The sequence below is a fragment of the Hypomesus transpacificus genome, chromosome 18 (assembly GCF_021917145.1).
Source record: "Hypomesus transpacificus isolate Combined female chromosome 18, fHypTra1, whole genome shotgun sequence".
Lineage (NCBI taxonomy): Eukaryota > Metazoa > Chordata > Actinopteri > Osmeriformes > Osmeridae > Hypomesus > Hypomesus transpacificus.
In genome coordinates, this window is record NC_061077.1 from 5,249,000 (window position 1) to 5,276,755 (window position 27,756).

At 48.1% G+C, this 27,756-nt stretch overlaps 1 protein-coding gene across 2 annotated transcripts in view; it reads right to left on the minus strand.

Moving 5' to 3' along the window:
- fgd (faciogenital dysplasia) overlaps positions 1-27,756 on the minus strand; it is a 40,713-nt gene that overhangs the window by 11,871 nt on the left and 1,086 nt on the right. For both annotated transcript variants that reach the window (XM_047039798.1, XM_047039796.1), the window contains exons 2-4: positions 3,631-3,807; positions 2,555-2,750; positions 1,482-2,121 (exon numbers count right to left, since the gene is read on the minus strand). In XM_047039798.1, the coding sequence (XP_046895754.1) occupies positions 1,482-2,121; positions 2,555-2,750; positions 3,631-3,807 (1,013 nt within the window). The remainder of the gene's footprint in view (positions 1-1,481; positions 2,122-2,554; positions 2,751-3,630; positions 3,808-27,756) is intronic.

A 27,756-nucleotide genomic window follows, 5' to 3' on the forward strand; every position in this document is an offset into this window, starting at 1 on the left:
TCAGTGAGTTGAGTTGTTCTAACTTGTCCACTGTAGTACGATGTGGGGTGGATTACAGTATATGATTTGGGAAGCTGAGAGACACTTTGCTTATATCTAGATTTAATGTAATTACAGTAATGATGTTGCATTCCATATCCGACACTGACAGACAACAGAGCAGGGGAGTAAAGACACACAATCGTGACTGTTTAGCAACAGCTGTCTGGTGTCACCCACACACACGCACACTGAGGAAATGGAAAGGCTTGTGAAACACATCTAGTACGGATAGATCAACAAAACAGCAAAATGCCAGCTTTCTAAATGCACACTAGACCAATACAGCTTTGTAGAGGATACTACTTATGACAGATAGAAATTATTCTCTGCCTTTTCCTGTTGTAATATGCATGGCAAAAAACCATATCCTCTGTCACAGTGCTGGCATAAAAAAGCCATCAACATGTCAGCTGAAGTGTTAAAGGAGTTACAAAGCACCATCTCTCTCCCTCTCTCCCTCTCTCCCTCTCTCCCTCTCTCCCTCTCTCCCTCTCTCCCTCTCTCTCCCCCTCTCCCCCTCTCCCCCTCTCCCCCTCTCTCCCTCTCTCCCTCTCTCCCTCTCTCTCTCTCTCTCTCTCTCTCTCTCTCTCTCTCTCACACACACACACACACACACACACACACACACACACACACACACACACACACACACACTATACTAACAAGCACACCTTTCCTTTGGGTAGCTATGCTGAGATCAGGAAACATTGGGAACCGGAGATCACATGCCCAGGAGGTAATGGGTGTGGGATGTCAGTAGAGGGTGTGGATGTGTGTGTGTGTGTGCACGTGTGTGAGACAGGGAGGGTACGGTGTGGTGCCTCATGAAGGTACAGGGTGTATTCTGTTCATGTTCTCAAACTGATTTAACAAGATTTCTTTTCAGATCCCACTTCTCTTTGTCAATCTCTGACTAACACTTGAGAGTTTCCAGCAATGTATTTTCTTCCGGTGCCAGGTTGTCAGATCATGTACACCTCAAGCAGCTGAATCTCCCTTCTGGGAGTGTAGTGTGGCTGGGGATCGATGGTCAGTGTCAAGGACAAAAGTCCTGAGAAACAGTAGCTTGGATGAGAGAGGTTTCTGTCTGTTGCAGAGACTGTGTGGTTTGTGTTTAAGCAGCTGTCAGGGTCCTAGACGGGTGTGTATGTGCCCCAGACAGGCCAGGTAGCTGTCCCTCACAGCTCACAGCACGCTGACTTCACACACTTAGTAACCAACTCAGACTGAAACCGTCAAATGGTGTGCATTTAGATGTAGACTTTCTGAACATTAGCCCCCTGACTTTGATCAAAATAGAAACATCGGTTAGTTCCTGTCTAAACCTGATCAAATCTGTCTGAAGCTGCTGCCCTCTGTTTTAGAGAATGGTTTGGGGTGAAGAGCAGTTGATGAGATGAGAGGGGGGGGGGAGAGAGATGTGACGGTGGGCTGCTCACCTTGCTGGCCTCTGTGAGTGTGTCTGCCTTGTCCCCTCCGTCTGGCTCTCCACTGCTCCCCTCATCCAGGTCACTGTCCTCGTCCTGAGTCGAGTCACGCTTGTTGCCCAGTGTGACGCAGGACACGCTCTCGGTTTCTGTGACGCTGTCATAGCGATCCTCCTCATCAATGGCATCCTCGTTGGGAAACACCTCCCCCTCGACGGTGCATGACGGGCTGTCGATGCCGCTGTCCCGGTTAGGAATCTTCCCATTCTGCTCAGTGGAATGCAAGTCCTGATTGTCCTGGAGCTCATAGGAAGAGCCATCCTCCTGCTCCGCATTGCCATGGCTACCGACAGCGTGGTTGTGGATGTTACCCTTAGTACAGTGGTCAAGGGCACCGTCGTCAGGGCTGTCAATGCGTAACGAGGCTAAGCGCGAGAGTTCCGTCACCTCTGTGACCTCATCAGTCTGCTTTGAGGAGCCAAGTGCCAGTTTGTCAGCAGGTGACCGTTCCCCAGGGTCTTTTGCTCCTGCTGGCTCCGAGGGGGCGTGAGTGGAGGGGTCAGGGCCGGAGGGGGGTGTAGCCTCAGAAGTGGCGTCCATGCTCAGACACAGGTGAAGCTGGTTCCTCACAGGGACAACTATGATGGGAACCCTAAGAAAACACAGACACACTGTCTGAAACATCGTATGATGCCCTGATTCACTGACATGCTTTGTGGTCTGCTATTAATATCATGTAAAGCTACTGGTATAGTAGAATGGATAACATACAATACACAAATATAGTGTGTTAACAAGAAGACTATCCAGCCACACATTCACACAAACGGAACTAGAAAGTGTAAGAGATGAGATTGTTTAGAGCAACACACACTCAGACAGCATCTGGCACTTCTGACAAACTTCTAGAAACTAAAACATAAAGACTTAGTGAAGCATAAGCACCTGTCATAACTTCACTTCTCAAACAGTATCCCGCCACACATACACATACCCCTACATACACACACAACTTGCGGAACAAAACATGAAGCTGATTAACTAACTAAGCGAGAGCACAAGAGGAATCCTCTGCCATACAGTACCTGGAGTTCTCAAACCTTTCGATGAGCAGCCCCACTTTCTGGGCCTCTTTCTGTATGACCAGAACCGGGGGGCTCTGGCTCGGCTTGGGTTTGGGCGGAGGTGGGGGTGCCGGCAGTGGTCTGGAGGGGGCCGGGGGAATCCTTTTAGGCTTCTTGTCTTGTCCGAGGGCTAGCAGGTGGGGGGGCTTAGGGGGAACTGAAGGTGCATGAGCAGAAAGGGGGAGGAATGGAGGAAAGGAGAGAGAGATACGAGATCAAGTCACCGGTGTAACCGAGGAACGAGTTCTTCGTCAAGTAATCCGGAGAGATCCAATGGAGAAAGGCTCCATTCCTATGCTTGAGTGTGCTGCCTCTGCCTCCTCTACCAAACTCCCGTAACAAAAACAACCAGGAAAGGCTACAGGCCAAAAGAAGATCCCCGAAGACTGCAGCAGAGCACGACTGATCTGAGTCAGGACTGAGCTGAAAGGGACCGAATCACTTCCTGCTTGCAGAACAGGATGCTGAGAGGAGCGTGTGTAAGTCACTGTGGTTTCAGAGTGAGATAAAACACCCTGAGATAAAAACACCCTGACAAGCATATGGCAGAACTGTCCTAACACACACTTTGCACTAACTGTCCATTCACACCATCAATGGGAAACCACTGCATGTGACAGGCTGATCTTGTTGATGTCCATCAGTTTGTAGTATGCTCTAGTACTGGTGGAAATCAGGAAGCAGGTATGTCTGTCACCACTCTTTTGGTTTATCTGCTTCCTTCCTCTCTGTGCATGTGTATGTGCACGTTCATGTGCATGTGTGTGTGCACGTTCATGTGCATGTGTGTGGGCTTTAGTGTGTGATTTTATATGCTTACAGTAGTGCTAAATTATCATAATCCTGGTAGCATGTTACTGGAACTTAGTTGAGACATGGTGCTAACATGACTATAGTGTCTAGAGAATAATCTGCTCAGTAAAGGGGATTGAAATCAGAATGGGTAAGAATGGGTAAAAGACAGATGGTTATAGCTATATGACAATAGGGTGTCTTAGACACTGTGTCTGTACCTTGAGGGCAGGGCTATACCGTACCTTGGGGTTTCTGTGCTGCTGGTGCCTTGGAAATGGTTGTGGTCTGGGGCTGGGGGCGGGGCTTGGCTACAGGGCGGCCGTGACATGGTCTAGGGGGAGTGGCCTTCTTCCCCAGTCGCGGGGAACACAGGAAGTCAACAGACCCACACTGATACTGCAGAGAGGAGGCAGGGTGGTCTGAGGAGAGACAGAGAGAAACACAATATGAATACACATGCTCATACTAGCACACACACAGTTCTGACATTTTAGGGTTGCATTACCCTAGCGCAGTCCCATCCCACCTAAGTGGAGTCTGTGTGTAACAGTAGGAGAGGAACGACCTTCAGCCCACAGCCTCAGTGTTCGTATCAGACAGGCATGCAGCGTAGGAAGCAGAGAGGTGGAGCGCTGCGGCCTGCATCGATCCTGAGACTGACATGGGGACAGAGGACAGGCTTCTGCTGCACTGAGTCTGCCTGCCTGCTCTTACACTGAGTGTTTGTAATAAAGGGCTCTGTTTGAATGTCGTATGTGTCTGAGACCTTATCCAGTATGTCTGTGTCTAATCTCTTTATTGTTGTTCCTCCCTGTGAGAAAAAATGTATTGTTTAGTGTTTTGTCTGTAGTGCATTCTCTCAGGAGGCTAGACTCGTCGAACACATGCACCAATTAGAAAAAGACCCAATCTGATGCATTATAGGAAAATGAGGCCTTTTTCAGTCCAGTAGTGATCTGTCAGAGATTTGTCAGTCCGTATACAGTAGATCTTAGAGAACCAGTAAAGCCCCTGTAAACCAGGGAAGTAAAGTGCAATGTGTGTAATCACAACAATGTAAGCACAGGGTAAAGGATGGAGATGAGGGTTGTGCGTGTGAGTGTAAGTGTTTTAGTCTCTCTGTCTTTGTTCTCAGTGCTCTTTCACTCTGTGTCAGGATGGTGCTTATCTGTTGTGGTGCCCCATTAGAGAACAGATAACCATGCATTCAACTTTGATAATGTCCCTGTAAACTAGACACACAGACATACACACAGACATACACACAGATACACACACACACAGATACACACACACAGACACACACACACACACAGACACACACAGACACACACACACACATACACACACACAGACACACACACACACAGATACACACACACACACACACACACACACACACACACACACACACACACACACACACACACAGACACACACACACAGACACACACACACACACAGACACACACACACACACAGCTATCCCCTGCGGGCTTATGGACAGGAGGGGCACATCTCCAAAGGATTACAGTGGAAATTGCATGGAGCCCCAGAGGAGACTGACGGACTTTAATTTGGTGTGGTTGAGATGTGCTCCAGGCTAGTGAGACACAGCAGGCTCCCCACTAGCAGTAATGAGGCCCGTTACACTGGCTGATCCATAAGGCACCACCACAGGCTCTCTCACCAGCTCCTCCAGAAAGAGAGAGAGACATTTGCCAACAGCAAATTTAGTGGGACCAGAGTTGCACCAGTAAAATGCTGATAAGAGTAAATGATAAACGTTTACAGGGGCTCTATTTCACATTCAGATTGCCATAAGACATACAGTAACAGTTCCTGCTTTCAGCCAGAGAAATCAATTTTCTTCCCAGCAGACAACATATTGACTATATTATTCTCTGCAGGACATGACTCAACATGGCTCCAGCCATACATCCATATATCCGTTGTGGCCGTTATGGGGCAGTTGTAAAACAGACTCACAGGAAGGTTAAGCCCCTAACAACTGACAGAGCAGCCCAACAAGGAACTTTCTGACCTGACTCAGGTCACTCCTGGGAAAGACAAACAGTCTGAGAGAGCAATCAAAGAAAGACTATAGCGAGAAAGGTATAGAGGCCTGTAACCTATGGAAACTGTCAGCATGGCTACCACACAGATCAAACAAGCTAACGGTTAACAGGAACTCACCCAGAGTATAGAGGAACTCTACAGAGAGTTGCAACTCTACACAACCTGACGAACGCAGCTTCTAACAACCTCATTTCCACACCCATAAAGGAACTAAGAAACCACACACATCATTTGAAACACACCTAAAACTTTGTAGATCTGTTCAGAAGATATGTTTGAATAGAATGTAAAGATATTAGCCGACAAGAAAAAAACAAAGTTACCTGCTCCGTATTTTGTACGTTGATGAAAGTCCTGCCCACATATAAACAGGAAAATCCAACACGCCTTTCCCAACAAAGAAATTATCCTCCCAACCGTCTCCGGAGGATTGAGAAAGGAAGAGAGAGAGATTTAGTTCTAACTCCTATAGCCCACTCCCTACACACACACACACCTGAACTCTGTAAAGCTCTGTTCTTCTTACGCACCTATTGTCAGGTAAACAGCAACTGCACCTGTCTGCGCACTTGCCAAACCTGCTCTACGTGACTAACTCTAGGCCCAGCTGATGTGTGTGTAGGTGTCTGTGTAGCTGTGTGTGGAGGTGTGTTAGTGAGCACGTATGAAAGAGAGAGAGACTACACCTATGCAGGGAGCAATGATAAAACATGAATTTCCCTAATCTCATTCGTCATTCGTTCATGAAAGCAGGCTCTACTAAAATGCCTGTCATCATTTTGCTGTGTTAATCTTATCAGCCCCAACTGTGGCCAAAACAATTTGATAAAAAAACAATGTATGTTATCAAACAGGGAATATCTTATTTTGAAGAATATTTGTATTATGGGGTGGAATGTTAGCAACCTGGCACCCTAGATCTTGAGTCCAGGAAAGAAGCAGCAACACCCAAACCAAAACCTGGAATCTGAATGACTGCATAACTACCTGAATGTGTGTCTGTGTGTGTACAGAATGTACTCTATGTGTTTGATTCCATTCTACAATTTATGAGGGAACTGCTCGCTAATCTCAGACTATTTTTGTGACAACCCTGCCACCAATCTTGTACACGACCATGCAGTCATGGGTGCACAAATATAGCCCACTGTGCATTCGCGGTATCTTTTGATTCATCCGTCCTCCTTCGCAGACATGCACGCACGTATGAACACAGCTGTCAATCAGTGTCAGTCCTGGGGCGACCCTTTAAAATCGTTTATTACCCATCACCCCCTGAGTAAAGTCTTCCTGTCCCAGTGCTTTCTGGGAGCTGGATCACTCAGACACGCCACAGACTCATCAGTCAGCCAGTACTCCCAGGACGCCAGAATCTCCTCACCCCATCACTCCCCACAACCCTCCTCTACCTTGCAGGACCAAGGTCTCTATGTTGCTTTTCCCCTCTCTATCAAATATCATATTAACTCTGTCTTTACCTTTACCTTTCCACACTCTCTCTATCCGTGTCTCTCTCTACTCCCCCCATCTTCGTGTCTGACCCCTTGCAGTATTGATCTGGCCTCGACTGTCAGTTATCCTGACACAGTGAGACAGAATCAGAGCAGGTCTTTCATCTAATGGCCGTTTGATTTATAATGGCCATCGTTCTGCAGCCCCAGGCCGCTCCAGATCCACTGACAGGTCACAGCACCCTGAAATCCCATCTTATCTTCACCGTATACAGCTACACCCCACTGATACATACAGAAGGCCATCCACTTAGGGGCATGTTTTACCTAGCATTACCAATAAAGACACAGTGAGAAATAAAAGTGGGGGGCAAAGAGAAAGATAAATGGATAAAGACAGAGAAAAGAGAGATAAAGAGAGAGGGAGGAAGAAAAGGAGAGGGAGAGACCTTTTGCGGTACCATCCTGTATCCTCTTATCTCCCCAGGAGTCTCTCTGACACATCAGACCTCCCATGGTTGTCAGAGCAGCAACTCTGTACCCTCCACTTTTTACTCTCCTCCTCCCCTCCTCCCCTCCTCCCCATCTCCCCTCCTCCCCCCCTCCCCTCCTCTGTCTCTCCTTCCTGAGAGAGGGCGACAGTAACAAGCACCCTGACCTTGATCTGCCTCTCATTCATGGCCCTCGTGAAAATCCATGGATTTACAATCAGAGACTCAAAGAGGTGAATACAGCTGGAAACACACACACAAACACTAAGAAGAATATTGGGAAACTCCTGGGCCTCAGAGAGAGAAATATTCAAACCAGAGACGGAGATCAAACCCAGTCAGGATGCTCACTACTGCCACCAGCAGGCTGGTGATCCTCCATGACATCTACAACGTCTCTGTAATACAACTCAGCTGGACAGTCAGGAAATATTCAGTAACATGCATCTATATAACCCCTCACCACCATAGATAAAGTAATCACCAATGACAGCATTCCAGAATAGGACAGAAAACAGCTGTTAAAGATCCTGCACAAAGAGCCCACTCTCCTGAATGACTATCAGCTGATATCTCAATGTGCTGAAGCTGACTTCAGGGATTGGGGCGATGCTGCCAGTTTACCCCAGGGCTTATGCGTACACACAAATCATCAGCACATCCGATCACATGTACTGTAGCAGCTGGTCCCAGATTACAAGTGTAGGCCACGTGCATGCATTTCTCCCCTTACAGCTTTGTGTAGCGCCTCCTATTCCGACTGGTAGAGCCTCTCTGTGTTGAACCCTGATGGCAGCCATGTGGTTCTCTAGGAAAGGACTGCCTGGAGCTTTCATGGTATCATGGCTTCCAAGGCAGGCTCCAGAAGGGGGAGGGAGGGGTGAGTCATTCTGTCAGGCCCATCCCCTCCTCTCCTCTCCTTTCCTCACCCCTCCCTTCCCTCCCTTCCTTTGGCCCTAAATCAGGTCAGTGGGCACAGCAGGGTAACCAACATGGTTCACAGACTAAGTAGGAGTATTTCACCAGCTCCCTGAGATTAGGAACCCTGGATTTGTGGGATGAGAAGGGGCAAAATTAGAGAGAAAGGGAGAGAGAAAGAAAGTCAGTGAGTGAAATGAGAGAATGTGAGCGAGTCAACCGCAGATGAGAGGCAAGGAAAAGAGGTGTTAAAAAGAGATCAAAGAAAGAGAATATGGTCAAACAGAGGGGAATGAGTAAAAGATTCGAAAAAGAGAGAAGTTGCACTTTCAACAGGAAATGAAGACTGATCAGTGGAATTTTAAATAACTTTTAAATAGGTCTGTCTGCTTTCCTTCTCCAAGTGATACCCTGTCACTGATGAGGAGGACTGGGGCATAAACAAGGCCTGACAAGTTGATATCAGAGTCACATACTCCCTGTGGAGGGCAGGCTAAAAGAAGCGATGCTAGAGCAAGGTCTAGATAGCTTTACTCTGGGGAAACCAAGAAATAGAGCATCACTGTGGCAACACACAAATGTACCATGCAATGGTGATCTTGCAGGTAGGTCACGGACACTGCCGCACCGACGATTTTCACTTTCACACCCCAAAACTCGACTGTCTAATCACACTCTCACACAAAAGGCCATGCAGAGGACTCAGGGACCCAGTCTAAAAATACCCGGCTGATTGAGTGTGCTTACCATGGGGTGAACATGAGAGGACAAGATCAGACAAGGAACAGGCCTCAAACTGAAGGTCGTTACACCGGACCAACTACACAGTGATGTCATAACAGAGGGCTGGGGGTCACAGGGAGCGCGTATGGAAACGACCCTCAGATGTAACAAACAGAAGTCAGATGATTGCTTGATAACAGCCATCTGCCATGTGACTGCCTGGACCCCCCCACCCCACATACAGTATAGACACACCATAACGTACGGCAGTCACAAGAGGACTTTTATAAGGCACCATGAAGAGCTGTAGCGGTACAGTACAGTACAACACAGTGCCCCAGCCTTGGGCTTGACAGGCTCCTCAGAATAGCAATTAGGCCCCAGCCCAGACAGGAAGACAGGAGGAGACACACTTGCCTGTGGAAAAGCCAGCCAACTGTCCCAGAGAATACAGGAGTTTGCCAAGCAGCTCTCAATGAAGCCTTTCACTGCTAAATGTTACAACTCCACCAACCATTTCAAACACAGGACCAGAACCCTGGAGTTGGAGCTGGTCCCACAGATAGATAGAATGGAGGGAGGGAGAGAAACACAAACATCACACACACACACAAATGCATGCACACACAGACAACACACAAGCACCTGTGAGGTCCTGGGGAATTACAGTTTAGCTGTTGGAAAATGTTCCACCGCACCCTTTCCACTGTCCCAGTCTCCCCCAGTGACCGACACATGAGTCATCACTGCCCAACAAACAAGTCGCTCTCTAAAAACAGAACGTGGTCTATAATTTGCTGTCTGTGATCTTTCAGTGGAATATAATGAGGATTGATCTGCTGGATTTAAGATGCCCCTGTTACTGACTAAGCATCCTTGAAGAGGAAAGGTATTGATTACGTTATCATATATTGATTGGCCTGATCAATTAATCGCTGTGACTAACAGAAGCATTTAACGAGCCCACCTATATGACATTGTGATTGATTGATTGATGATTTTAATTACAAAGAATGGCCTGAAAGTGAAATTAAGCACAGTCACCTAAAAACCTTCATACACAAGCACAACCACACACAACAGCACACATACAGACCCTCTTCTGTGTGCCTGTTCCTTCATGCCTTCACATTCAACTATAGCAGACCAAAGACTCCTTAACACTATGTTAACACTATCAACGCTCCTCTCCTACTTCACCATTCGACAGCCCTTTCAAGAACTCCCTCTGCTACCACAATGACATTCTACTGACACCAAATACACAGTCTGACTAAACCAACTCTGTGTACCAAAGAGCCCAAATAAAACATGAACCCTACACTTACAACTCTTCATAGTCAACCTAAGAGCAATTCTCCCAGCCACAAAATTGCATTTACTAAAAAGCCATGTGTGTCTCACAGACAGGTTGCACTGTGGGTATGTACCAGTACAAATACATACACATGCACACCATCAACACATCTACAGGAGGAAGTGGCATTTAAAGAACCACTGCACAACATGTGACTGTGTATGTGGTGAGTGTGTGCGTGTTTGTGTGTGTGTGTGTGTGGTACCAAGAAGGAGAAGTAAGGGAGATGTCTCACAGTAACACATGGTCTACTGTTTTCTGATGTATTGTACCAAGGCTGCTGATATGGTCATTCTACTAGGAGAATACTTAGAGAGACACCTATGTGGTATATCTCGGTGATGGGTGGTGAGGGAGGGATGGGGGGCTGTTTCGTTTGGATAGGGGCTCCTCCCTGTTCCAGGGCAGGCCGGACGGGTGTCAGAACATGGAGGGGAGCGTCCCTCAGTCTGTTGACAGTCTAACTGGCCCTGTGGGGGACCATGTTACGTAGATGCATGTTTAGACTAACGCCCTGTCCAGTCCACTCCAGTTTGGGCCAGGTTAGAGGGAAGTAATAGGAGAGGTGTGGGTGTTGAGATGGGATTGGTGGATTGGAAAGAAGGGGGAGGGGCTCTCTGATGGTTCTCTAATGCTGCTGTGGTGTTCTGCTACACACCGGATTCTTCCCAACATACACACACTGTCAGAAAGGTCAGTGCACACTGAACATTACCATAGCCTTTTTCTGTTAGTTTGACGTCAGAGTTGTTTCAAATGTCCTCGGGTCTTTAAATGTCAAAGTCAGCGTTGGGAAGTCTCCAAAATGGCGGATCTCAGCTGAACTGCTCCTGTTTTGGGCTCAACTAACTGTGAGAGAAGGCTGAAAATATATCCATGGTTAAGCTTGATCTGTCACATTATCAAATGTCTCTTCTGATGTTTGAGGGAGATATAATAAGTTAATTGCAGCTCAAGCAACATATACACACACACACACACACACACACACACATTCACACACAGAAGGCAAGGTCTGTTATAAAAGCCAGGTGTAGAGTAGACAGAGTCATAAAGAATAGTATTTCCTCCCTAATGGCATCAATGTCCCCCCCTGTAGAGTAACAGTGTTGGGACTAGGGCTGGGACTGAAACTAGAACAGCGGCTGGGGCAGGGGATGTGGATGGGGCTGGAGCAGGGATAGGGCTGAGGCTGGGGCAGGGGATGTGGATGGGGCTGGAGCAGGGATAGGGCTGAGGCTGGGGCAGGGGATGTGGATGGGGCTGGAGCAGGGATAGGGCTGAGGCTGGGGCAGGGGATGTGGATGGGGCTGGAGCAGGGATAGGGCTGAGGCTGGGGCAGGGGATGTGGATGGGGCTGGAGCAGGGATAGGGCTGAGGCTGGGGCAGGGGATGTGGATGGGGCTGGAGCAGGGATAGGGCTGAGGCTGGGGCAGGGGATGTGGATGGGGCTGGAGCAGGGATAGGGCTGAGGCTGGGGCAACTGTGAGACTGCAGAGAATCTGCATACACAATGCAGACAGTTTCCAAGCGCAAATGTTTAATGTTTAATGTTTATGTTTGATTCTGCACACACTTACTCCCATCTATCACAAGGATAATATGTGCTAAAAAAAAGCCACCGACCATGCAGGCTTTGACTGATTGTAACAGGCTTGAAGAGAACAGGGGGGTGGATATTATCATATTCTTTGGGCCCCCCGACAGTGAATGTATATTACAGTTAAAGCAGTGGCCCAGCTGGGGTCATTCTAATAACCACTTCCTAAATAGGAGCTGTCATAAACTGTTACACACGAGCGCTCACCACATTATACTCCCATGTAGAATTTTTATGGAAATACTAGGAAAAAATGATGTCATTCTGCCTAGACAGTCCAGGTGTCATGTTCTCCTCACCTGTGGCAGCTCTGCCTCCCTGTCACACCTGTCACCTGCAACAGCCTCACACCTGGGGGCCAGGCTGGGCTCGGGGTGGTGTGTGTGTGTGAGCGTGTGTTGGGGTGTGTGTGTGTATGGGGAGGGGGGTTGAAGACAGGGGGGCTGCATTTGGAACCCTAAGCAAAGGTTTGTAAGATAGACTCAGAGTGGAGTAAAGCTGAAATGGCGTTGTATAACTATAGCACAGTCAGGTCTCACAACATTTAGCAGTCATCCTGTGGTCAATATGGTAGAAACTAATTTCAATAATAACCTCAGTACAGTTTCCTTCTTCCACCATTGCAACAACAGAACCATTGAACAAGCCTCTTACATAGAAACATCAACATGACCCAGGATTCACCTCTTTACAGCAAATTAAAGATAAATATAATCCCTTGCATGCATTATAAACAGAATAGAACTAGTTAGTATGTTTTAGAAAAGCCTAACTAAAGCACATTGTACTCTCCTTACGAGCCCCTTCAGACCCGTGTGTGTGAGTGCTACTGTTGTGCAGAGTTGCCAGCTTTACAGTAGACATTCAAATGCCCCCCACCGCTGGTGGGGATGGGCATATTTCTGCAGTGCCTATTCATATCCCATTTCTGCCCAACTATGTGTGTGAAACACACCACAGACATACACACCGGCCTGCGGGAGAGAGGCTCCTTAGGTTCGTTAAATATCCCGTTACTCGCCGCTGGAATCCATCCCTCATCCTTCCCAGAGCTGAGAGGAGATGGGAGAGAGACAGAGGGTACTACAGAGGAGATGGGAGAGAGACAGAGGGTACTACAGAGGAGATGGGAGAGAGAAAGAGAGAGAGAGAGAGGACTACAGACAGGGCGCTCCAGCAGGAGCCGTAATACCTTGAGGCTCCTGGAAGCGTTTGAAGTGAGGAAGGCTTTTACAGCAGGAGACAGAAGTGAGGGGGAAAAGGGCCAGCCTCCTAAAGGAGGAGCAGGGTAAGAGCTGTTAAACATCCTACTGGCTGAAACACAAAGCAGACGAGAACCTTTGAGTCTCTCTTTCACACCACACACACACACACACTAATACACCGCTATGCTACTTTTAGAGCTGAGACGGTGAGAAAGCGTGTGGTGTAATTCTTCTAGTCTGTTCTGAAGTTCTGTTTCTTATAGACACAACATGCATGCTTCACTGACGAGAGCCCCTAACGCTTTCTGACTGGCTGCCCAAGCCTACATAAGCACACACACGCACACATAGATAAAAGACCATAGCAACGCACATACAGACACACACAGAAACACTCACACACACACTCACACAGGGTCCTTGTGCTTTCCTACAGACAGAAGACTGGATAATCTGAGTGAAAGTTCAATGAGGGACACAGGATGGCTGCTACTATGACAACACTTTCCAGCTGGATCCTCAGCTTCGACTGAGACACCACCAGCCCCCTCCCCCTCCTCAAAACATGCATAGACAGTCACACAGACACGCTAACACACATGCATTTCTTAAAGAAATGCAATACTTCACGTTGAGTCTTAAATGGCAACCTAAGAATTCAGACACAAAACCTCTTCATTATCTTGACATTTAATGTCTCAAAGCATGGAGCCAAGACAAGAGGAAGTGAGTTGGGTCCTGATGGAGGACCCATGGTGCCCTAAGTGCACTATAAACCAAGCTATAAGTAATTACTGCTGAGGATGGCCAGACTAATCACTGTGACTGTTGGAACAGGAATGTGGGTGTATAGTGTGGTGCAGTGTGGTAAGGTGTGGTCGACTCTGCCAGCACAACCGCAGTCTCGTCTCCAAGGTCGTTCTCACCATTTTGGACAGGGCTCCTCCCCCTCCATTACAGGAGGGGAGCAAAGAAACATGTCTGTCAGAGAGCCTTCCCAATTTGGATGGAACCCCCTGCCGCTGAAAACTATAATGGTAGTAGGAGCAGTTTGACCAGGAGTGATGGCAGGATGGTGGACCATAGGACGACAGCAGTGTGACAAGTCAAGCTACAGTGGTGGGCTCTGCATGTGTTGTCCACACCCTTGGGATGCATCATGGGATTGATCCTAGGTCAACGTGTCACTGGCCAGAGCCACACCAGAGCCCTGACACAGTGTCTGGCTCTTACTAAGCCTCACACAGCTGCTGCCGGTCGTCATGGAAACACACACACTCCTCGACTCCTGAAGACAACCCCCTAGTCAGCTGAATTATTGTGTGCCAGGAGACTCGGAGGGAGAGCAAAATGCCGGCACAAAGCTGGCAATCACTGCTGGATAAATTGTTAATAGGCTGACCTGGGCTGTAATGTAAGTGATCTGTGCCTTCATTGTCACATGTTCAGTCGATGACATCATAAGCAGGGTTGGTGATGTGTCACCTTGGTACAACATGACCTCCTTCCTCCCTGTGCTGCCCTTTAACTGGGCTCATTGCCATTACTGTTGTCCAACAGTCCCAGGAACGTGTTTTATGTGGTACGAAACAGCTAGTAGAGAGAAGACTTCGTACAGGCCATAAACACAAAGATAACACAAGAGTTCACTGCTCTCTCCACGACTCTGCTTCTCCATCACACAGGCATTCCCACACTCAGCCCCAACACTCTGCAGGAACACCAACACTCAGCCCCAACACTCTGCAGGAACACCAACACTCAGCCCCAACACTCTGCAGGAACACCAACACTCAGCCCCAACACTCTGCAGGAACACCATCACTCAGCCCCAACACTCAGCCCCAACACTCTGCAGGAACACCAACACTCAGCCCCAACACTCAGCCCCAACACTCTGCAGGAACACCAATACGCAGCCCCATCACTCAGCCCCAACACTCAGCCCCAACACTCAGCCCCAACACTCTGCAGGAACACCAACACTCAGCCCCAACACTCAGCCCCAACACTCTGCAGGAACACCAACACTCAGCCCCAACACTCTGCAGGAACACCAACACTCAGCCCCAACACTCTGCAGGAACACCATCACTCAGCCCCAACACTCAGCCCCAACACTCAGCCCCAACACTCTGCAGGAACACCAACACTCAGCCCCAACACTCAGCCCCAACACTCAGCCCCAACACTCTGCAGGAACACCAATACGCAGCCCCATCACTCAGCCCCAACACTCAGCCCCAACACTCAGCCCCAACACTCTGCAGGAACACCAACACTCAGCCCCAACACTCTGCAGGAACACCAATACTCAGCCCCATCACTCAGCCCCATCACTCAGCCCCAACACTCAGCCCCAACACTCAGCCCCAACACTCAGCCCCAACACTCTGCAGGAACACCAACACTCAGCCCCAACACTCAGCCCCAACACTCTGCAGGAACACCAAAGCTCTGGTCGTCATCCACAAGCAGGAACCATTCAACGGAACGGAGCCAAATGAGGACGGAGCCAAATGCACACACACATTCTGCACACACAAACACACATACACTCAAAAATTCACTAGAATAACACGACAAGAATCAAGGGTGCAGAAAATATCTCCCAGTGTAAGTTGCTCAATGAAAGATGCAGGCCAGTATCTATATTTCATAAGGTAGTGAGAATTAGCCCACATTCAGCAGACAGGTTCTACAGCTCCCACAACCCAGACAGAGGCTCAAGTACAGGGGCGCACACACACACACATCATTTGATACTATAGGTTCTGAGAAAACAAAACCGCACACACACACACAAAGATTACAGAACAACAATACTGATTACTGGCTTACTTCAAAGAGTGTATAAACACTGAGGGCATGTGTATATATACTCACAACTACATGGTAAATATTTGGAGCCATATCAGAATACACATCACTCATTTCCACTCACAACCACATGCGCAAACAACACTTTCTAAATCTTTCTCTTTCCAACACAAACACAGAGACACAAGCAGCTCTGAAGCATCAGTAGAACTCACCAGTTAAGCCCAGTCTGCCATCTTCCCTCAGTGTTTTCTCTCTCTTTCAGCCCGAAACACCCTCCCAACACACCACGGTCCAGTTCCAGGGCTGTGTCCAGTCTAGCCTCGCGCTGTGTCCTCAGAGCCACGCGGAGGCAGCCTGGATTCTTGAGCTGTGAGTTCTCCAGTCAGACAGCATGAGTCCACTACTCCAGGCTCTCTCTGACTCACTCTGCCCAAGTCTCCACCACGCTGTCTCTACACTATACACTCCTCCTCTCCTCCCCTCCTCCTCCTCCTCCTCGTCTCCTCCCCCTCTCCACAAACGCACTGTCCTGGCCCAAAAATGCTCCTGTCCTGTGCTGTGCCTGTCCTGATCCCGGGGCCATTCACAGCGGCTGAGGGAACAATGCCTCCACTGCCGTCGCCGCCGCCACTCTGAAAGGAGGGGAGAAGCAGTTCTCAGCCGGCAATAATGCCTTCCTACCGTCACCATGGAAACTAATGACGACCGGGCGGGCGGGGGGAGAGAGTGAAAGGAGGGGAGAGGGAAGGCAATCACAAGAGAGAGAGAGACAGAGAGGGAAGGGGGGAGAGAGAAAGGGAGAGAGAATGAGAGGAAAGGAGTGGTGAATGAAAGATGGGGGAAGTGTGTTGGTGCATGTACTCGTGTGACTGGGAGTGGGGGAAGGTTTGGGTGAGATGGCTTTAGGTGTTGATAATGGGCAGCAACGTGAGGATGCGAGAGCACAGTGGTGTCTTTTTATCCCAGTAATAGGTGTGTAATGAATCATGGACTAGGTGGCTCCCCCCCAGCTCTCGACCCTGTGGGACCTCAGACAGACCACTCACAGAAGCTAGCAGGGTGACGTGCACGAGCTGCTTCCTGCGTGTGCACATACGATTATGGGGGAGCCGGGTGAGGGGCTGGTCTGAAAGAACGGGTGACATCACCCGATGTCCGCGTAGACAGTCCACAATGAATCCAACAGATTACCATGGAAACTATGTCAGAGCAATCCCCTTTCCTACTTCATAACAGCAATCTAAAAGCTGGGTGTTGATCAAGAGAAGAACAGAGCGAGAGGGAGAACCGAGAGGGGGGAGGGGGAGTCCTATTTGAAAATTGAGGGAAATGGAGCATTCAAATCCTCTGTAGGCTGATTCTGTGCTGATGGTGGCAGAAAGATAATCTAATTAATTTCACTGTGTCTGGACCTACCAGTAGGTTTCTAATAATACTATGTAAAGGAGTTTATTTTATGCCTGTAAATCATGTCTTGCATCATTCACGGCAGGTGCTGTTCCTCATTGCAATGAGGAGCTATAATCAGTACGAAACATCTGCTCACACACACTCAGGAGTCAAGAGAGGCAGAAACAGTTCATAAATAGCCTGAATCAAACATCTAGCCTTTTTTGGGGAGACTAAACGGATGAATCCTTGTGGATAACTGGTCCTCCAGTTGAGCCCTGTGCCGCTTCCTGACACTGGGGAGAGGAATGTAAAGACTGTGAAGCACAGAGGAATGTTCAAATCTCTCGCCATCCTGTGAGCCAGCCACCTCCCCTTCACTTCTGCAAGACTGGAGATACCAGACCTGGCAGCTCCAGTCACAACCGGGGAACCTCAGGCATCCATCTAGCAGGTCTCATAGGAGCACAGCCCCAGAACCTGCACGGTGCAGGCTGAGGACTGGATGTGGTACTGGAGTATGATGGTGGGAACAGGGCTAAGGAATGTACCCTGCTGTCCCATTACCACAGCCTCTACTGTACACTCATCAGCCTCTGTCCAGGACCATGTAATCTCACATGTTCTAGAAACAACAACGCAAGAATCATTATTACACTGCAGTGTGTGTGGGGGCTTACTCTGAACAAACTGTACACACACACACACACTGCAGAGTGGAGGTTTACTAGTATACAGTACTGTTACACTCTAAATCTCAGGCTTCACACGCATCCGCTCCACTGACCAGAGTATAGCATCTGTCTCTCAGCTGCCTGAAGGAGGTCAGCGTGCACACACTCACGCACACACACACACGCACGCACACACACACACACACACACTATGCATGTACATACAGACCAACACATTACTAGACATGACGGACACATTAAAATGTCACGCAATCACAAAGTCAGATGGAAAAACAGATTGTTTCTTTAATTTAAAGGAAAAAAAAATCCTTTTGGCCATTTCTAACACCTTCAGGCAATATGTGTGTATGAGAGAGAGAGTGTATGCATAAAATGTTTGTGTGGTTTTGGCTGAGAGAGAAGGTGGTTGTACTAAGGTGGTAACAACTGTCTCACAAAATGAGAGCTAGGCACATGTCCCAATTACACACACACGGACACACACACACACACCTCATTCTCCAGCACAAAAGAAAAACAACACTGTATTTGAGAAATGCCCAAACTGTGCAGCCTAGCCCTATTTCACACACACACTTTTAACTCTGGATTCCTGCGTCCCCTGCTCACTGAGGACACAACCTACTTACAGTCTGACCTGATACTGAGCTAATGAGAACTGGGCAGATGAATAAGTAAATGGATTTCTAAATAGCTTAAATCAATCAATGAGCCGAAGCCATGGCACACTCTGTCCGGCCATCTCTGGGCTCAGTGCACCCTGTGGATGGAAGCCGGAAGGAGGACACTGGACCATCGTCATGGAGACCTATCTCACATTCCATAGCATGTAAGCAGAACTCTTGGATTTTTCCAAAAAGCCCAGAGGGGACACACACACACAGAGACCAACCACAAACCCCCACACACACTAACGCTCATGAGCTACTGCTGACTGCACACATCTATGCATCTCCACACACACACAGTTATCTAGAGCTTTGGTGTGTGAACCTCATGACCAGAGACACAATATCCAAGCTGGCTTCAGTGGGGGGGAGAGGGCGAGGAAGGACAAAGCAATAGGAGGCACACACACACACACGCACACACTCACTAATACGCACATCACTGACACACACTTTATACTTCCTGAGCAATTGGATAAGAAATTCTACATGTAACAGAAAGCAAGAGGGTTAGCTAGAGATTGGGAGACTGATATGGCATTGTGGTTAAGTGAACAGGCAGCCAATTGCATGTGTTCATTCAACTCCACTCCAGATAATGCACTAAACCCAGACATGAGTCTGCCTTGGAGCCAGTCAGCCAGCCTTTCAAAATAATTTCCTGCTCAAATTGACGTTGTGAATTACTTTCACCTATTCTCTCAGAAAAACCAAGGTAAGATTGTTCTGATCTCCCCACCTCCATCCTCCCCGCAGTTTAAGTCAAAGTGTCTCTTAAAAGAGTAAGAGATCATTAATATTGTATCCACTGGTGGGGCCTTTAATTTATTATTCATATTCAAACAGATCTGCCGGAGTGGAGGGGCCATATCTGAATAACAAAGAGGTTGGAGCGTTGGGTAATCCATCCAGCCTTGTGCTGGCTGACAGAGAACTATCAGACCTGCAGCTTCAGTGGCACCAGGGGCCAGGCTATGCAGGATATGTTGTAGTTGATGTCGATCTACGCTGCTTCACCTAGCCCCAGGGCTAGAAGGGGATGGGTGATGGGGGAAAAGAGTGAAAGAGAGAGATAGGAACATGTAGATTAGAGAGTGGGAGGTGTACAAGAGCAAAGGAAACCCAACAAAAAAATGAAAAGCTGTGAAAAAAGAAAGAAAACTAAGAGAGAGAGGCCGGAGAGTGCCCCAGGCTGGGACGATTTAACGTTGGGGGACGACGTGAAAATCCCCTACTGTGCCCCTCAACCCCCAGAGACACCCCCCCCCCCCACCATGTGCCTCTCAACTCCCCCCTTCAACCACTCCATACCCATCCTTACACCCTCCATGTGCCGCTGGTACCCCAGGGGATGGGACACCCTGTCCCTGGGCCTGGCTGAGGAGTAGGGGAGTGTCTCTGGTCCCTACTGGGGATCAGTATGGGACTGGTTAGAGCTGGGAGTCTGGAGGCATATCAGGGAATACAAAGCATGAAATAAATACCATGAAGGCTTTGTGTTGGCTCTCACACACTGTAACTAAGATTGCTGCTGTTTATCTGCCGTGGATTTTGAGAGAAAGATATTGTGTGATTTTCTGTTTTTAATATGTGCTCAAGTGTGGAGGTGTTGGGTTTTGCATCGCTAAAAGATAATTTCTGTGATGTTCCATTTCTGTGTGTTGTGGTCCTATTAAAGGTGTGAGCACATGGGTGTGTGGGTGTACATGGGTGTGTGGGTGCATGTGTGTTTGTGCATGTGTGTGTGTGTGTGTTTGTGCATGTGTGTGTGTGTGCGTGTGCGTGTGTGTAGTGAGATCCTCAGTGGGGTTTGGGCTTCTGATGAGCTGCAAGCTCATCTCCCTACAGTGCCCAGATGGCCTGTGATTACACACAGCTCAGTAGAGATTAACAGAGAGAGATACACAGAGAGACACACAGAGAGAGTAGATAGAGAGGAATAGAGAGAGAGAAGACAGAAAAGAGAGAGACAGAGAAAAAAAAGAGAGAGATGATGCTGCGGGGTAGGACACCTGGCATAGAGCAGGTAAGAGCTCTAACCAGCCCAGCATCAACAGAAGGTAATACACACAACCACACACACACACACACAACTCAACATAGACTTACTCAAATCCAATCACACAGGACAGAATTTTTCTACATGATCAAAATGCAACCACCCTTTCTCCAACATCCCCTCCACCATCTCTGGCACAGATGTGCCAGTGATAGCTCTGTATCTGCATGTGTGCATGTGTGTGAGGTGTTGTACTCGGCTATGGTTGGTGCATATGCAGCCAGGCAGGGAGCAGCAGGTGATGGATGTGTCCCCGACTCTGGAAGTCTCTGAAGGGACTGTCTCTAGCCAGAAACACACAGAGGCACATTTGTCACCAGCCAGCCAGTCAGGTGACATGATGGATCACTCCCTATAGACCAGACTGATGAATGCACCTCACCCCAGAAATACCATTTAACTTCTGCAGTTTACACTGAGGGCCCAGGGTAGGAGGCTCAATCTGCAGAGCATGTGAAACATTTACTCTAAAGAAATCATAAGCTACGGTAATATTTGAAGTAAAAGCCTTCCAACTAAGATTGATTCAATCGTTTTTTTCAGACTTCTACTATAAATAGTTTAGTCTAGATTCATGCAGTATGATTGTGCAGACTTTGAACCCCACTCGGCGTGATTGGAAACGCTATGGAACAGGCTACACTGTCAGTCAACACTGTGTGTTGACTTATGCAAACAGAGAGCTGACAGAGAATGTAAAGCTTCTGATGTGTGTGAACGAGAGCACAGCCTCCCTCTCACTGCTCCAGGAGCCGCACGCATGAAACCGAGAGTAGGACTGAGGTATGTCATAAGGTGTGACAGTGACGCAAACCTGTGGCCCTCTTTTGTTGCCTTACTGTAAAAGACTGTGTTGTTGTGTGTTGTCATTAGGAATGCCCCACTGAGTGTGTCACTAGGTATCACCCGCATGTTACGAGTGTAAAACACGTCTTACTGGGAAGCAACACAGTCAACCACAAACACATGTGGAGGAGCTGAGTGTGTTTGTCTACAAGAGTGTGTGGGTTCCTTACCTTAATGATCCCACTTAGTCAATGTTGACAAGCTGTGATAGATAGAAGCTAGGCTGGATACATGTGTTTTATATTTCACATCTTTTTTTTTTTTTTTACACAGAGGTAATTAATTACCACCGAAGAGCTAAATGCATGTGGAGGAGGTAAGACAGAAAAAGCCCTTCAGGCGTAGACAGTATCCTTCACACACACACACACACACACACACACACACACACACACACACACACACACACACACACACACACACACACACACACACACACACACACACACACACACACACAAGCAGCTGCAAAGCTGCCTCAGGCAGTTGGTTGTCCTAATACATTTTTGCCTGGCTGGGTTGTTGTTAATCGAATGAACTGCTTGTTAGTGAATTGGTGCTTCAATGAGGGTATATGAGCTCGAAATATCTGTGGAGGAAATAGATGTGTGGAGGCCAGAGGAAGAGGATCCATCTGTGGGGATGTAGCCCTCATCTCCTCATCAGGGCCTGGGTGTTGCTACTGCCCAGCGATGAGAGCTGGGGCTGGGGTGAACAGGCAGGAGGTGGGCAGGGGGCTGGGAGCGGGGAAACGGACACTGGGGCAGAGAGTAGCCCGTGTCAGTCCCTGTGAGACACCCAGGAGAGGAAGGAAGATCTAGATGGGGCTTTCGCAGCACAGCAGCACAGCAGCACAGCAGCACAGCCAGCTGCAGGCTTGGCACTAACTGTCATATTGCAAGAGAAAATGCAAGTCATCTTACAGGCTTTTGTCTGGCGTCCCTATCATATTATAAAAGGTAGTTGTAATACTTTCTCCCCTAATAGGCCCTATCTAGTATCCCAAAATCATTAGAGAAAAGAAGTGAGATCTATAGAGTGTAAGAGAGACACGAGAGAGGGGCAAGAGAGTGAGAGAGAGAGAGAGAGAGAGAGAGAGAGAGAGAGAGAGAGAGAGAGAGAGAGAGAGAGAGAGAGAGAGAGAGAGAGAGAGAGAAAGAGACAAAAGTATAGTATGACATGATAGATGGCTGACCAAGAGGGCTGACTATAATAGGACAGAGAGAGAGCAGAGTTAGCTGAGAATCTGTCTGCTGTTGTCACGGTGACCTTCGGAGTGAAACACCCAGAGAGGAAGAGTGCTGAGACCTGGAACCTGAGGAATCCCAGTTCACGCCAGAGTCAGCAAGCTCAGTGAGCATTATCCCCGTCTCAGCAAGGACAGGCTAGGCTTCTCACAAAACTCTGGGTCTCTGTGTTCGAAATTCAAAAAGTTAATCTCAAGTTTCTCATAAAAAAATGGTCTTTGTGGTTGATAATCTATAAAAGAACATAACTCTCTATGTATTTGCACTGTACAAAAATACAAAAGGAGACATTATGAATTGATCAATGTCATAATAAACTATCCAAAAAAGACTCTAGGATGTCATTCTACACATGTATAGCTGCCTTATGGTGTCACCTAGTGGCCAAATAGAAGTTTCACAGGCCAAAAATGAAATTACAACTAAAACTCATGTAGAATATTTCCTAACCAGTCACATGACACCCTCAGTTTGACACTAGATACTTTACAGCAATTCAAATTTCAAGGGCATTTCATTTTGTTAACCTCCACGAGAGCTCACACAACTCGAATGACATTACTACTGAGTTGACATATTCGACACTGTGCTCCACTCAATCCATTCAAGGCTCCCTCTTCTTAGCCCATGGTGCTTCAGACTCACATCCACCTGACAGGCTTGGAGCCTGTGGAGCAGAGGAGGCAGGCTAGGACTGGTGGGAGAGAGCAGAGCAGTAGACCACGGAAGGAGTTCAGTTTCCATCAGACTGACAAAACCTGAGGCCATGCTCAGCACACTGAGATGCGTGTGAAGTGTGCAGCTGAGCAATGTGAAAAATGCTAAGCTGGCCTTGTTGGGTTACAGAAAGAATAATACACAGTTGGGGAAAAGAGAGAGAGAGGCGGGGGGTGAGGGAGAGAGAAGAGGAGTGATAATAGAGCTCAGAGCAAAGGGGTATAAACAGACTAGAGAAGAGGAGAGGAAATGAGAGGACTTAACATAGACTCCTTTGTTAGCTGCTATCAGCAAGAACAGTAAGGCCACATTTTCAACATGGTTTAAAGGCCATGTCAGGTGAGAAGCTGTATGTCTGTGAATGACTGATTAAGGGTAAGACGGTGAGTATGTTTGTGTGTGTGTGAGAGAGAGATACAGAAAAGAGAGGCCACCATATAATGTTGATGATGATTGGAGACCTGAGGTCAGCTCCATGGCACATTAACACAGGTGTTTCCTCCTCCACCTCCTTTACATCCCTCCCTCCCCTGCCTCACCCCTGTGTACAGGAAGGTCTGCTCCAGAGAGTGGGGAGCAAGGTCCTCCAAAGATCAGAGAGGAAGAACACAATGCTTTCAGTGTGCAAGACGGAGCACAACTCATAAACCACACACACAGCGAGAGAGGGAGAGAGAGAGAGACGCACACAAACACAAAGGGAAAGAATAAAAATGGAACATGCTTTTACTATTAAGGTTTTTTTTCTTTCCATATGACTTTCCGAGGAAAATCCCCTCCCTTTATCATGGGGTTAGGTCCAACCCAGACAGACAGCACCAGGCCTGGGGAGCAGAGACACGCAGAAAGGAGTGTGGAGACACCCACTCTGCTTCACCCACTTCAACTGACTCTCATCATTCTGTGTGTGCATGGAGGGACAACGGCTCAGTGAGTAGGGGGTCTTATTTATTGGGTGGCACGGAAATAAGACACAATTAAGTCCATCTCTGGAAGATTCCAACAGTTGGTAACATTTACAGAAACTAGGTCACTTCCGCCTCCTGTGTGTGTGTGTGTGTGTGTCTGTGTGTGAATGTGTGTGTGTGAAAGTTAGTAAGTGAGTGAGTGAGTGAGTGAGTGTGTACAGTGTGTACAGTGTGTGTGGGGCAGGATGTGTTTGTCCCAGCCAGACCCTACTGGAAGGGACCTCAAGTATAAACACAGTGACCTTCTGAGAAGACTGGAGCTCTGGACAGAAACATCCTAATATCAAACACTGCTCTGACAGAAGCCTAAACACCTTCTCATAACTCTCCATCACAATAGAAACCACACATCATGTACCTAGCCTCCGTAACGAGTGCATGTGGAGGGCAGACACGCTGTAGTGTCAGCACAAATTCCAGTTAAGACAGATCAGAGTCAAGAACCGTCTATTGAGAAATAGGAATCAAGGTAACAATAGCTTTAATTACTGGTTCAAATGTGTCCCCTGTTGTGAAAACGATGACAATCCTCAAAAAGACAGGCACAACCAGAGATCCACAGACGCACACAGCGAATCAGCTGTCAGTCCCAGATGAGCCTTTCAGGCAGGGTGTAACTCTGTCCGAGTAACACGTCGAGCATTCCTCTGGGCTGTGAGTGGATCACTCTTCACCTTAACAACGCACCTCATTCCCCCACACCAGGTTCATGTTCAACCTCTCATTCATTCACACCATACGTCGTTTCAGCACATGTACAAAAAGGTCTCACACAATGAACAGACCGTACATATCTCTGACTGCGCTGCAAATCAGAATAGAATACAAAGGACAAAAAAGAGACTCTTGATTTGACATCCTGTCATGTAACCAGTGAAGCAGAAGTAGAGCTTTGCGTGCAAGTCTCTAACACACAGACAAACCCCATACACACAGTCCATTCCACGAGCAAGCCCAGACAAGGGCTTCTGTTCCTTCCGGACAACAAGTAGAAAAATGACTTCTTTTTTATGGCTGGTCACAAAAAAGCAGCCCACTCCAGGGCTTCCTCTGGCTCCCTCTCTCTCGATCACACATGCATAGACCCACACAATGAAGGCCATTTGAAAAATCATAGTTACACAGGCTAGGAGCCTGGAGCTTCTGGGTGTCTCTGACACGGAATCATGCTGTCCATTAGAGAGGGGAGAGGGGAGGGAGAGGGAGAGGGAGAGGGAGAGGGAGAGGGAGAGGGAGAGGGAGAGGGAGAGGGAGAGGGAGAGGGAGAGGGAGAGGGAGAGGGAGAGAGAAAAGGAGAGAAAAATGAGGGGAAGAAGGAAAGAAAAAGACTGCATGGAACTCTGATGCCCAATCCGGTTGTTGAAAGAGGAAAACACTGAAGTAATTAAGCATGAGAGATTTAGTAGGAAACAGTAAAGGGAGTGAGGATGAGAAAACAGGGACATACCCCACCTTCCTCCAGCTCCCCTGCTCCTCTCCTCCACACTCTGTTCAGTGTTTATTTAACACAGGGGAGAGATGTTTACATAGGCTTGGTTAAACACAGACGGACCCAATCGCTTTTGTTAATAATAAATAACATAAACAGTCAGCCAGCACAAGGCATGCTGGGATGGCTGCCGTGCTTAGGCCATTGTCCTGCATCTAACCCACTAACTTAACCCACATTCACCCTCTGCACCAACAAGCTGCTCCTCACACTGTCAAACAGCCGGTCAAGCAGGCAGGCACACAGGCAGGCAGACAAACAGGCACACAGGCAGACAGGCAGACAGGCAGACAGACAGACAGACAGACAGACAGGCAGGCAGGCAGGCAGGCAGGCAGGCAGGCAGAAAGGCAGAAAGGCAGAAAGGCAGAAAGGCAGAAAGGCAGAAAGGCAGAAAGGCAGAAAGGCAGAAAGGCAGAAAGGCAGAAAGACAGACGAGAAACAGGCAGACAGATGGAAGATGAGATGCGATGACAGCGAGAAGGAGAGAGGGACAGAAAGAGAGAGTGAGACAGAGTAAGCAGTAGATACTGTATGAGCTTCAGAGGGCTGATTGAACAGTGAAGTCAATGTGACAAGAAGAGCTGATGGATGCACTGCCGGGCACATGAATGTGGAATCCAGAGCTGTGCCTCAGTAAACAAAAACAAAGTCTGTTTCACACTGACTGAAGAAGAGATTTTAGGATGCCCATGCCCCTCCCTTGTACACTGACATCAAGATTCACCCAAACACACTCAGCTGGGATGGCTCAGAGGGGTTGTTTTTCCCACATGGAGGAAATTGTCGGGGGGGGGGGGCGTCGGGCATCAGAACAACTATGTCCATGTTTCATCTGACAGCTGAGGAAGGGGAGAGAGAGAGAGAGAGATAGAAGAAAGAGAGAGAGAGAGAGAGAGAGAGAGAGAGAGAGAGAGAGAGAGAGAGAGAGAGAGAGAGAGAAAAGGGGAAGAAAAGTTTCGGGAGAGACAGTGTGGGAGGGAGGGAGGGAGGGAGGGAGGGAGGGAGGGAGGGAGGGAGGGAGGGAGGGAGGGAGGGGAGAGGTCTGCTAGCCTGAGAGAGACAGAGTGTGTGGGAGATAGAGAAGACAGACTGCTGGTCTGGTGGAAAGCAGCCGGGAGGATACCAGATCAATCCTTCCCCAGAGTCCCACAACAAACACATCTTCTCCACCCCAACCTTTCATACGACCCCATCACCACTCCATCCTTCTCTCCCTCTCTCTGTCCAGACTGGTTAGTCTGTGTGCCTCTTTGTCTGAGCATTATCATTTCATCTACATGTCTGTGCTAAGATTTAGTTTGTCTAATGCAGTTTAGGTTCTCACAGTAACTCTGTAGTACAGTTGACCCAGTGAAGAAAAGACCCTCTTGGTTATAAGCCCATACCAAATGTTAAGTTGAACTATAGAGCACATGGCCTTTGCCTGTAGTTTCAGAAATGCCAGTCAGGGGAGAACAATCCGACTAGTTTGCACCAATATCATATAGAAACAACCTCTTCAGGACTATACATCTCTGAAGAGGTTGGAGAGCCCTGACACTCGTATAACCTAATAGCAAAGCTCCATCTTACTGGGGTGCACATGCCAATGCTCACACTTAGGTCACTCTTCACATCTAATCTCATTGCACAGTAAGTGA